This window comes from Thermobia domestica, chromosome 14 (assembly GCF_964235325.1).
Source record: "Thermobia domestica chromosome 14, izTheDome1.hap1.1, whole genome shotgun sequence".
In the NCBI taxonomy this organism is placed as follows: Eukaryota; Metazoa; Arthropoda; class Insecta; order Zygentoma; family Lepismatidae; genus Thermobia; species Thermobia domestica.
The window spans coordinates 84,115,851-84,129,908 of NC_137467.1; the positions used below are offsets into that span (position 1 = coordinate 84,115,851).

Genomic DNA, 14,058 nt, shown 5'->3' on the forward strand with positions numbered 1-14,058 from the left:
GTGAGAGATATTGGCGACCATTTTTGGATTGGCGAGTGCGTCTGACTTTGAAATTTTGCGCCCTGATTTAGGGGACGTTTGAGATTTCATAATCTGTTAGATTCATTTTTCTTATTTTATTGATATTATTGATTTTACAAATTACCCAAAGTTTATTTATTTATTTATTTATTTATTTATTTTGTTGTTGCAAATAATAATGTCGTCGTGTCAATTCATCAATTATCTCTTCTTCCCGAAGAAAGAAAGAACTTAGTCATGGATTATGTTTTGCCCATACCGTAGTATCGTACTTTACTGGACTTTTTTTTTTTTTTTTTTTTTTTTTGTAAGTCAAGAAACACAAATGACTAATCGCAGTCCGGAGGCCCAGTAGAGGTCTGCACGGGCTCGGGCATACAAAGTATATATCACTTCGGGCCCGGGTCGTAATGGTTTAAATGTACAATTATATATCTCGGGCGTTTTCGGGCCTAACTTTGTAATATACTGTACAACGATATTTATTGGACTGTTCTTTCTGGAAAACTTTTAAAGCACAACTGCAAAATTAAATCTCTAATTGCTGTAAGCAAAACACAATTTTACGTTATTTATTAAGTTTCTGTAATTCGGGTTTACTCGGGCTCATTTGACTATCACACGAGCTCGGGCTGGGCTCGGGCCTAAATGCTAAAAGATATTTCGGACTCGGGTCGGGCCTCACATTATAAATTCACGGGCCGGGCCGGGTTCGAGTTAAAAATTCCGGCCCGTGCAGACCTTTAAGGCCCAGTCATAGAAGTTTGAGGCTGGCGTTAGTAATTCTTGTTTGAGATTTAGTCGTTCTATGCTGTTGGCATATTGAGGTATTGCTTGTACCTCCCACGCAGTTGCTGTTCAGGATGATAAAGGAATATTTCTTTTCTTAGTGTGGCGATGAATTATTTCACTCTCCTTCAGGTTTTGCTTCTCCTTTATATTCTAGTCTGGCATTGAGTTTTTTTCCTCTCTCCCAAGTTGTTCGAAGATGATTCGACTGATGTTATGTTGATGTGGTTGAAAGCCAGCCAAACAAATTAAGCTATTGTCGCGTGGTGGGATTTTCAAAGCTTAATTACTATGCATGTGTGACTTAGTGATCGAGAATATTGTAGCGTAGTTTATCACATCTCTAATCGTTTGATTCCCTTCAGAAGAATAGTGTGTTAACAGCAACAGAGGACTCTGCATTTTGTATATTCCACACGGTCATAATAATAATAATAATAATAATAATAATAATAATAATAATAATAATAATAATAATAATAACCAAGTACCACTGTAAGTAGCCCTCATAAATTACCACGTCTTACTCGCACATAAAATAGACCTTGCATCTTTTTAACTAATAAGGTTACAATGTATGATGTTTCAAGCTCTCGTTGATTACACACATGGAATAAATTCGTCCTATGTTTTAATTGCGGCCAATTCATCTTCCCCTTGAATCAGTATATCTCTTAGCTGTGCTTCTATTCATACTTTCAATGTCCTATAATGGCAATATGTCAACACCGCCTTATTTTGTTAAGGCAAACTCACACCACAACAACGAAAAATTATCCCCGTCAAATGATTGTCACAAGTAGACTGGAAACTAGCGGACGAATATACGGCATGTATTGGATTGGAGCTCAACATCCCTTTTCAGTATAAAGGCTATATGAATCATTGACCTACACTTTGAAGTGGAGTCCCAACCACTATAGTGCATTCAAATTTCACGAGTTTCTCACCGGAAGTCGAATCCGGGACCCTGTGGACCAAAGGCGCATGTATTAGCTACTAGAGCAGCCGGGAGGACTATCCGACATGTAGTTCAGACTATGTTAACTAAAATTTTTCCAGCCTTAGAACAAAGTAGACGTAAAGCGAAATGTATTACTCCGCGGCTCACACGTGCCTCGGCAGCGAGAGACGTGAATAGCAAGATCGTCTGCTTACTTATTATCGTCGCATAATTTCCAAAGTTTAAGGCTCTGTTGGTTGGTATACAATTAACGTACTGACACTGACTACTGCTATGTTGGAAGTAGCATTTTCTTAAATCGTTATATAAACGAGATTGTCTCTGTTCCTGTTGTTCTCTTTTGTGTTTTATAACACGACAGGAAGGTGGATTATTGTAACACTTTTTCGCCATGGAACACTCTGCATTCTACAAGTTCAAATGAGTGGGGTCGGCGCTCGAACGCATACGCGTGCGCAGTAAATACTATATGTCCAAGGACGGGTGAGGTTGAAATAAAGCTACATCTATTGTTAAGTATTATATATATTGCGTTTATTATCACAAAATACAGGATAAATTCGGATATATTCATTTGAAATTATTATTTTAGTAGGGATTATATTGCGGTAGGATATTGGTGCAGTGGGAACAACAACCAATCACTGGTCATTGATCCACTGGTAGTCAGGTGGGTTTGTTTACATCCACTTTTTTCTAAGGCTGGAAAGAGATTAGTGGAGCAATATATGGCGTATAGTTCAGGCTATAGTAAACCGCGACGACTCGTGAAGCCTGGGGTCTACATGAATCATAGAACTGCTTTTCTCTCACGTATGATGCATCGGAAGAATCCGGTACGATTCGTGGAGCTGCCTTCCGTACGCACCCTTTAGAAAAAGTGAAAGAGTAGAAATGGACCAACAATGCAGTCAAACTTAAAAGGCATGGCAAACGAGCGACGAAAGTACAGTACTAAAAAACTACAACGTTAACGGTAACCATTATTCGAATTATTAGAGAGTAATAATAATAATAGCAAAACAATGACAACACTAATAACTACAAAATGAAACGTAGGGATAAGCCGATAGCACTCTAACCTCAGGACATGTTCTCCATATATCGCGAGAGACGAGACTGGCAAAATTTCATTCATGATTGATGAGTAGGACACACCTTCGCGTTCTATTAGGTGGTGGCAACTCCTCGCTACAACTATAACCCTCAAGAACTCTAACAATCGATTCAACCAAAATTATTTTAAGAATCTTATTTATACTACTCTTCTTCGCCTACCTATGTAAAAAATAATAATAAAAAATTAAATTATATAGTGTTTGAAAAATGTATGTGCATATGAAACTAATCATTCGTGGAAGAAATCTCAACCTAACAGAATAGTTCAGGCCAGGAGAACAAATTTCGCCAATATTAATTATTTTGTATATATAATATTTTGTTTGTGTATATATAAATTTCTTACATGAAAATACAAATGCTGATCAAAGCAACGTTTTATTATAAAATAAAATTATAAAATAATAATATAAATTTATTTTCGATAGTGTATGAAGAAGGATATGTTAGATATCCGAAACTGTCACAATTATTATTTTATAATAAAACGTTGCTTTGCTCAGCATTTGTATTTTAGTGTAATTTATTGAATATAGCAAAGCTAGTATAAATCAGTTAGGTATATAAATTTCAGTTAACCCTGTGGTATTATGTTGATAACTAACTAATGTCTATTTCTCTCTCGTTTCAGATTGAATATAGTCTACACTGTGGTTGTAGATTTCAGTCTCTCTGAGAGTGCAAGTGTGAACTTCTCTTCTGAAGGAAAGAGAATTGTTAAGTTGCTTGCAAACAAAGAGACTGGGTGATGACATTGGCAACAATGTCTACGTGGAAACCTACGCCGGGACGGCAAGGACCTCCTATTCCACGTCCAAGGCGATCCGCGTGGGGACCCACTGACCAAATGAATGGAGCCCACTCTCCCCAGCATCAGAACCATCATCAAATGCTTCAGCAAAATCAACAAGTGCCCGAAACGGAAGAAGACTACGTCGAGTATTATCAGGGAAGGATTTTCTCTTCGCAAGAAAAGCAGCTTCTCCCTATGAAGGAGGATCTGGCTGATTGGTTAAACAAAACATTAGGTAAGTACCAATGATCATTTTGTCTGTGTTTTATAGAAGTGTGTTAACAGCTTTATCTAATTGTGTGAAATGAAAAGATGTGAATTACAAACTTCATAGAACATCTCACGACACTCGAAGTTGTTAATGGTAATGCAATCGATATGCGTAAATAGGTTGTACTGAGTTTCGTTCACGAAACCGGACCGGAACCGATGTTCCAAGAAAGAAAGATGATGATTCGGACGCGGAACCTAAAGAAATTTTCTCATTAAAAATACACGGTGAGGTCAAAAGTCTCTTACCACCCTTTATAAAATGAAAGCGAGTATAGATAGCCGGAATTTATAATTGTAAGGACACATTAAGCCGAAGGTGAAGCCTTAGTGGTGCGTGTCAGGTGAACAGCTGCCATCTTACTGTCCGCAATTTTGAATCTCGTTCAAAAAGTTCAAATGGGAAGGAAGTTATGTGGTATGTAAAAGAGGGTTAGAATGTTATGAAAAACTTAATGGTGTAATCAAATTAAACATAACTGTAATAACTATGAAGTTATAATCACATGAAACGAGATTGTTTGCAAACGTGTCTTCCAAGTTATATGAACACGCTTCAGAATCTCAGGTGTGATTTGTGCACATGCATCCTGTATCTATTGCTCCAAATAATCCAGATTCCGAATATTTTCGTCTTATACCGGAGCTTTTAAGTGTCCCTACAGGTAAAGTCCAGTGGTGATAAATCAGGTGATCTGGCAGGCCATTTCACTGGCCCACGCCGATCAGTTCATCGACCAGGAAATTGTTCATCGAGATACTGATAAAGTTGCAATCCAAAATGAGGTGCCGACAAATTAGGTCGGCAAAATAAGGGAAAGCTGCTAACAAGGACCGACATTTAGGGAAGAAGGAGTTGTTCTGACATGTCCAAGTAACGCTGTGCAGTTAAGGTGCCAGGGATAACAAATGAGCCAATAATATGTGTCCAACAGATCCCTGCTCACACCATAATTTTCCCTGCACCAACCATTTGACATGGATCTATCCATTTGGGGTTATCGGGAGACCAATAGAGTAGATTTTGTTAGTTTACCTCACCTGTAACATAAAAAGTTGCTTCATCGATGTGTAAAATTTGCATTGTAAATTTGGGGTCCTTCCACAATTATTCCACTGCCCACTCTCCGATCTGAATCATCCTCAGAAAGATGTTACTGCAGCTGCAGCTTGTAGGGGTGTCATTTCTGCGTCTGTGACAACCTGCAAATGGAGGTTTGGCTAACGTGGCATTCCAGTGATAATCGGCTTGTGCTGCGCTGTAGAGACTTAACGAACGATGCGAGCACTGTCGTAGCTGTGCCTTCGCCAGTGACAGTTCTGGGCCTATTTGATCGTGGCTTGTCATTGACTGCATATGTCTCTTCGAACTTGGTCAGTAACTGTGCCACTGCAAGATGCAAACATAGAGGACGCGTCTGCAGTTGAGGATGCATTCAACGAAAAGCGTCCTCAACTGCATGTTGAGGACGCTTTTCGTTGAAAAGTTGAATGGCATTCATTGCTTTCACCTACAAAACATCATTGTTCAATGCTACATATTACAATAACGTCACTGCTAAGAATATGTTAGAAAATAAACAACAATAGATATAATAATCTACTTCTAAACAATGCATTTCTTTCACATATACTGTTCGAACAATACATAAATAAACTCTGGTAAAGGCAGTAGAGAGGACTACATGAAACTAAAGGGTAATGAGCTTTTTGAGATAGAAAAAAAAACGATATATCCTGTTACCATAGGCAACCAACAATGCTTTGGTGCGGCACAGGTTGCGTAGGTAGGGATGGAAATATGGCTTTTAAACAATACAGTACGTTAGTCAACGCCACCCGTGAAAAACAAACTTTAAGAGGCGATTCCTCACATCGAAATAAGAGAAAAAAGTTTATATGCACCTATGGGGAAAGGTGTATTGTTTCACGCAAGTCTGTCCAAAGCTAAATTTTAACACGCCCTATTTCGAATTCAAGAAACTATGGATTGCGGTCCTTATCAACGTAAAGGAAGTCACACATCCGCAATCCAAAAATGCATATTCCATCAATGTGCAATGGGTGTACAGAGTATTCTCTACAGGACATAATCCCCAGATATGCTATCAACAGAGTTTTTCAGATATGCTCTGACTTCAAGGTAGGTCCAAAGTAGGCAGAACGCAAGCTTTGACAACAATGGATGCGGAATGCTTTGGCGGGAAGTCGGAAGTGTTAGGAACCACGGTTTCTTGTGTTGGGAATAACGCGTGCTGCGATATATTGCGTCACGGTACATTTTACGTTTATTCACTTATAAGCCTGAAACAAAACCGTATCCCCTTTTTTCCGAACACGAGACACTATGGTGCTCAAGGTTACTAATACTTCCGACAGTTCGACAAAGTATTCCGTGTTCACTACTGTCAAGGCTTTATCGTTTGCCTACTTTGGACCGACCATAAAGTCAGAACATATCTGAAAATTTGGTTGAGAGGATGTCTGGAAATTTTACCCTGCAGGGAATATCCTGCGAACCCATTGCATATTGATGAAATATGCATTTTTGGATTGCGTGTGCGTGACTTCCTTTACGCTGGTAAGGCCCACCATCCACATTTTCTCGAATTCGAAATAGGGCGTGTTGAAATTTAGTTTTTTTTTCGCGATTTTGAACAGCCCTAGCTCTGAAACTATGCACTTTTCCCCATAGATTGATATGAACTTTTCTCTTATTTTAATGTGAGGAATCACCTTACACTTTGTCGGTATAGTTCATTAACATTAGTTTTTTTAATGATTTTCTCGGAAACCGCGCATGAGAATTAACCATCAAGCTTAATGATATACTTGTATACCAGCGTTTCCCAACCTTTTTCAACTTGCGGCACACTTCAGGGTAACTTGAATTTTCGCGGCACACATATTATTATTATTATTATTATTATTATTATTATTATTATTATTATTATTATTATTATTTGAAAATATAAAATACTGTAGTATTTTTTTCTGATTACTGACATCCTTCTCACAGAGAAGAAAGCTAGACCACTGTTTTTCCCCGTGGTAAATCATTATGCTTATTTTTCATTTTAATTTAAAAATAGAAAACAATTACAATCAGATATAGGGCTCAAGTTGTTAAAAATACACTTTTTTTTTCGAAAACTGTATCCAACCTTTCATTAAGAAGGAGGATCACTAAATAACGAACGAACAAACGAATCTCTTATACTTTTAAAACACAAATATAGGTAATTCGTATGCATGTTTACTTTGCCGGAAGGATTGAATAATATTTTAATATTTCAAGTTACGAAATAGTCTGCAACAATAAAGAAGCAATAATGGTCATAACAATGATAACAAATACTTTTTTTTTTCAAAATTAGAAATGTACAGAAAAATGTTCTACAGAAAAGTAACACAGTATGAAACTTTAAATTTTAGATTCATAGTAGTAATTTGAAATACAAATATACCTTTTTCTGTATGTCTTGCAATTTGATTGCTATAGAATTACTAATTTTGTTCCGATTTCCTCACGGCACACCAGCGACCCATTCGCGGCACACCAGTGTGCCGCGGCACACCGGTTGGGAAACGCTGCTTGTATACAATTGATGTACGCCTCATTTTTAGACAATTTATTTCGTTAAACGCGAATAATATTGTAGATTTCTTCCACCGACCCTTATCATAGTACATCATTGTCTTATGAAAAACGTAGAAAGAGTGCTTCTGCGTGTCTGTTTTAACAGAATAACCCATAAATGGGATCCATATTAAGATTTAGCATATGGCATAGAGAAGAGTTTCATTTCGATCTTTACCAAAAGTTCAGGGTGTTACCACTTTTGTTGAAAAGTACCCCTCCAGTGTTGCTGCAACTTGTTTCCTGTATATGTGAAACATAAACCGGAACAATCAAAGCACACGTTGCTTTGAGAATAGGATATTTGCTGGCTGATTTCTTTTTTTCCAATAGGAATCTACAAGAGTACTGCGTAATATTCACAGGAATTTTCTCTTTTGTGGAAAATGTTCCGCGCTTACCGTTCGTAGACAATGTCCTATAAAATCGTCGCTTAACAATAGCATGGTTTGACGTCATTAACAAGTAAAGGAATAATTAGTTATTGTATATTGTGGAACGTTTCGTAATAGCAATCCGAAATATTTTCATTGGAACATTTTTTTTTTTAACAGAGCCTATTTTAATTTACAATCAACTACGTATGGGGCGTCCAGAGGACAAAGAAACCAAGAATGACTACCAAAATTGTGAGAAAAGAAGGCATCAAGTTTGTACGGTATACTTAAGTACATAGAAAATTATTATTATTATTATTATTATTATTATTATTATTATTATTATTATTATTATTATTATTATTATTATTATTATTATTATTATTATTATTATTTACATTATAAGTCATTTGGAATATCTGGACAGGAGCTTCAGATATAAACCTTAAAGGGTATGTCCATGGTAACTCACGTTACGTAATGACGTATATTTTGAAGAATACTAACCACAAATAAACTTAAAAGCTCCGCTTCTTTTAAAAAAAGAAAAGCTGTCATATTTATACAGATAATTACCAAATATCGTCATTTTATATGATATAGCAAACCTAGGAGAAAAGAAAATACTATAGTAACTCACGTTACAAATTTTTTCCCTACATTCAGAACCTGAGATTTTTCAGTACATTTTCTTTTGTGCTGACATAGCTATGTGCATGAAATTACTATGTAAGATAGGGACATACACAATTTAATTATGGCAAAAATATTAAATTTTTATTTACATTTTATGACTATTTATTTTAGTGGAATATGCACAAAGTCGGGTAACTCACGTTACATTTGTCAACGATCTTTTATTATTAAGTACAGTAAATCCTCGTTAACACGAATTCCAAGGGACTGAAAATTTAGGAGTTCGTGTTAAAAGAATTCGTGTTAAGCGGGGACCCAAATTTTATTATTCGAATACATTTTCTCCATGCATACGCACTACAGTATACAGACTATACATACCACTATAGTATATTATGTATGTCATAGAAAACACTACAGAGTAGAGCGTTCACCTCTGGTGCTTGGGGTCCCGGGTTCGATCCCAGCCCCCGCCAAGTGAACTTTGTGGTGGACAAACACCGTGTGCGTGGGTTTTCTCGGGGTTCTCCCGTTTCCTCCCACTTTCTTCATTCCACCATTTCATTCATTACTCATCATCACCGTCCCCATTAGCCTAACCGGCATAACTGTGGGACGTAAAACTCAAAGATTTCATTTTTTCATTTTTCAAAACACTACAGATGGTATCGAGACGAGACTGAGTAGTCTAGGTCTCGTCTCGTTTCCAAATTCGAGACGAGACTGAGTAGTCTAGGTCTCGTCTCGTTTCCAAATTCGAGACGAGACCAAGACTATTCTCCGTCTTGATACCATCCACAGAATTGTATCGAGACGAGACTGAGAGTTTCGGTCTCGCCTCGATTTCAAAAAGCACTTCTAGGTCTCAAATTCGAGTTAAGATCGAGATCGAGACTAGTTTCGGTCTCGGTACCATCCTCTGAAAAGTGAAAACATTACAGTAAGTTTATTATTTTATCTTCGAAGATTAAAAAAAAAAGTTTCCACGCAGAAAATCCAGGTCAACTTATAAAATTGATAACTCCGCTAGCAGGGTGAGTACTGCTAGTAACGGAAAGGTATTTATGATTGCTGTCACCAGTTTGGAGTTACAGGGGAGAGATGTTTTGTCTCGAGCTGTCGCCAGCTCGTCTGCCAAGCACCTACATGTTCAGCGCTTGACGGAGGACAGAATCAACACCTCATAAGAGAGGAAAGATACCTGTTTTGGTTTTTCTCTTATTTACAAGGCAATTTTCTTCTGTATAAATACTGTATGACAAAAACTGATCTGGAGTGAAATCTGAAATAAGAAAAATGATCTGAAAAGAAAAAAACAAAGGATTGAAAGTTCGTGTTAAATCAAAACCTTTACTGACTCAAGGGACTAAAAATTAGTTCGTAATTCGTGCTAACCAAAATTCGTGTTAACCGATAAAACTTCCTATAAGATAACGTACAGCGATGCCGGGACCGAAATTTTGTTCGTCCTAACCGAGTGTTCGGCTTAAGCGAGTTCGTGTTAACGAGGTTATACTGTATAAGCAACATACATTTATAATAAATTGAAATAAGCACGGTTTAATTAAGTTGAACATTGAACTTTACTTTAAGAAAAGGTTTCATCAGTTATATGAAATTTTACTTGGGATACCGACAGAAAAACATAAGACCTATGTAATAATAAATAAAGCTTGTATAGCATAATCAACATTAAAACGTAGTAGATTAAAGGTAACCTACGGAAAAAATAAGAAAATCGTTATTCTCTGAAAAACAATTAATGATGCCAGCTACATACAACTATATTTTTATCAAAAGAACAACTTGACTAAAAATTATAACTATATTTCTTTCATGAATTTTTGTCCCTGTTTCCGTGGACATGCCCTAAAAATGAAATATATCCAAAAAGATCAAAAGTGAACTTGATTCCCTTGTGCAGGAACACTGAACACGCTATATAGCCTATGAAGGCATTTTTAAACTATAGAGTGCACAGAAACAAAACAACTTTTTTTTCTTGAAAGTTAACATCTAAAGCTTACATTATAATTATTATTCAAGAGAAGAAGAGATCAATCTTTTTGTGCCTCCTAGTGACAATGGGAAATTGCCAATTTTGTGTAACTGAGGCAACATCTGACTCATCGACAGTCCGACCGTGGCTCAAATATCCTACTACTGAAAAGAAAAGTTGGTTTTGTTTGTAACTGCACTATAAAACAAAGGCCAGAAGAATTCTGAATACGCATTTTGATGTCAGTAAAATATTTGATGTGCCCGATGCCACTGTCATTAATATAGCCTGCCCTCTTGTTCGTTTGTTTTAATTTATCTAGAAAAGATAAAAATATTATTACTACTTTTAGTTTAATGTCCGACCATTATGCCCTTTAGGCTAAAGGAGACGGTTAACTTATCTAGAGTAATTTATGCAATTATTTATTGTTCCCCACATTGTTCGTAGTAAAACTAAAGAACGTTGAGCTTTATCCTAATATGTACATTCATTTCCAAAATTATTGTTGCTTGTCTATAAATATGTTGTTGTAGCAATGTAATTTGATAACGAATTCGCCTGGTATTTCTTATAATGTCAGTATCTGTATAATCGGCGAAGACATGTATGTAACAAATTTCATGTCAAAAGAGCAGTAAATAAGGACAATAAAACGAAAATAAAACTTTCTTATCCATTTAGCGACATTTTGTTTTACTCATTCTAATTTTCGTATTTATAATTCTTTTGCTATGAAATTAACCACAAATATACATTTCCCGATTATACACATAGTATCAATATTAAAAGTACCCTGCAAAATAATTATCAAATTATATTCTTACAAGAAGACAGTTATAGATATGCGACAATCATTTTGGACATGAGTGTACATCCTGAATATATTGACGATACTTTCGTACACGGATAGGAGTACACGTGTATAAACAAACTGTAACCGTTTTCTTGTCCGACATAGGAATGTACTGAAATTTGTAGGAAAAACTGGAAAAGTTTCTAGAACAAACATGCATCTTGTAAATTAGAAAAGTACTGTTAATAATAATTATTGTATTCTTGTCATATGCTGTCCTGAAAGTTTAAATTGGAGACGGAATAAGAATTCTTGTGAATGGGATCTCTTTTTTTGTTCGCCTGGTATCCTTCATTGATAGGCTTCCATAGAATTTCTACAAATTTAACGATTTCCTGTTAAGAAGACACTGACCATTGGTGAAATCTTGTCCGTCTTATTTTAAATTAACAAAAAAAAAAAAAAAATCTATGTGCAGTGAACCATTGTAAAGTCTACATTTCAGAGATATTTAGTGGCTAGTCTTTCTATGTGACAGGCGGCGACATACACAAAAACAGAGGCAAATGTCATTGATATATATATATATATATATATATATATATATATATATATATATATATATATATATATATATATATATATATAGAGAGAGAGAGAGAGAGAGAGAGAGAGAGAGAGAGAGAGAGAATAGTCATTGGCCTCTGTGTTGCATACGGAGTGAATGTTAATTAATAATAACAACAAGCAGTTTTAACGGATGTCTTTTAGATTACGTGATTGTTTTTTAACTTCCAGGTCTTTTTTTCCGCAAGAGACAACTGAAACACGTTACGAAAATTTTTCAGTCTTTTTAAGCGTTTTGGTCATTTCTCATTCTATTCTGTTCATTTAAGTTTTTTTTTTTTGTGTTCTTTTATAGAATCTAAATATTTTGACCAGTGTTTCCTTTATAAAAAGTTGCAATATTCACGCAGCTTTTGAGGTCTAGTGGCGAAATGTTTAAACATGTCGTATACTGCTATTTTTTAAAAAACAGATTACAACGCATTATTGGGAAATATTATTATGCTAGCAAATGCTCTTTTGTGTTACTGCTAGCCAGGAGCGCACCCACGTGGGAGGTCCACCAGATCTAGAATCGACACACCTCATCTGTACTCTTCTTTATAAAAACAACCTATTTCTATTATTTTTCTGAGAGTATAGATGGCAAGGGCGCCGATTTCTCTGTAAATTTTGGGGGGCCCATTCAGATGCAGACATCATATATGAGGATTTTAAGACAAATTGCATTCAAATTATGTCAAATATTGTATATTCATAAATACAATGCGGGGGGCCCACATGACCTTTGGGGGGGCCAGGATCGGCGCCCTTGATGGATGGCATTCTTTTCGGATGTAGAATAACACTGGTTCAAGAATTACATAGACTTAGTGTCTATTGGATCCTCCCCAAACTATGGAACCCTCCCCCCTTTAAAAAAAAGAGGTGCGCTACTACTGCTGGCAATATTTTGCGTTTCTCCTGCACCTTTCATATGGAATTTGTATGAAATCGAACTCGCACGAAATTCCAATATGTCGTCTTAGTGAACCAGCTCAGTGAACTAAGCTGTACACGTGGAAAAGACCAGGAGATAAAAAAAAACCTACCAAATTGATTACATTCTTGTCAAACAACGTTTCAGGAATAGTGTACAAGACGTGGACACTCCTGGGAGCAGACATTGATTCGGATCACAATTTCCTAGTGGTGGAAGTGCAAACCTGATTGTTCAATCACTTAAAATGGGAGGATAAAACAAAAATGGAACTTAGAACGATTAAGAAGTATAGACACTAATGTGAAAGAAGAGAGAATGAAGAAAAATTCTGTGCAGTGGGTGGTGTAGAAAATAGTTGGGAAAAGTTAAACAGATTCTATAGACATATTGTACAATAATATTGTCAGGTTGTAAAGAGCACCGAGTAAACCAAGGATAATTAAAGCGATGCTTATAAACATGAAGGAATGCACAGGGGCGAAAACCACAGGCCGAAAACCAAAAATCAGAAGGGTGAATAATGAATTGGGAAGAGAGACGGACGAAGTCAAGAAAAGTACATGGAACAGATATGTGAAGAAATAATTTAACTTCAACGGCGCAGCTGATATGATCTGAGGTATCAAAAAGGGGCAAGAATTAGGAGGAAGAGTAAACAAAAGTATACGCACGCTTGGAATCGAAGCTCAACGTTTGGAACATGGAAGGTCATGTAGTCACTGACCATCAAAGAATCCTTAGAATTTGGGAGGAATACATAAAGGATCTGATTGTCAGAAGAACTGCCCCAAAGATACTGGATCAAAACAGAGGAAGAGGCGAATGATGTAGAAAAAGGACTCAGTATATTGAAAAATGGATAAAGGATATTTAAAAGTGTAAGTAGTACAAGCCATCAAAGACACGCGAGGGAAGAATGCCACTGGAAACGACGATATACCAGCAGATTTGCTCAAGGGATTAGGAGGCAATGCAATAGAAGTACTGAATTCACTTACTAACAAAATCTATGTAAGTGAAGAATGGTTACACTGGAAAGATTATTGCGCACATATTGAACATGGGGATGGAAAGTAAGATAGAAGAGATGTTGGTGGAAGATCAG

At 36.4% G+C, this 14,058-nt stretch overlaps 1 protein-coding gene across 5 annotated transcripts in view; it reads left to right on the forward strand.

Annotated features, from left to right (window-relative positions):
* LOC145670240 (growth arrest-specific protein 2-like) overlaps positions 1-14,058 on the forward strand; it is a 370,305-nt gene that overhangs the window by 166,501 nt on the left and 189,746 nt on the right. For all 5 annotated transcript variants that reach the window (XM_081738641.1, XM_081738636.1, XM_081738637.1 and 2 more), the window contains one exon: positions 3,525-3,921. In XM_081738641.1, coding sequence (XP_081594767.1) covers positions 3,642-3,921 — 280 coding nt within the window. In that variant the 5' untranslated portion in view covers positions 3,525-3,641. The remainder of the gene's footprint in view (positions 1-3,524; positions 3,922-14,058) is intronic.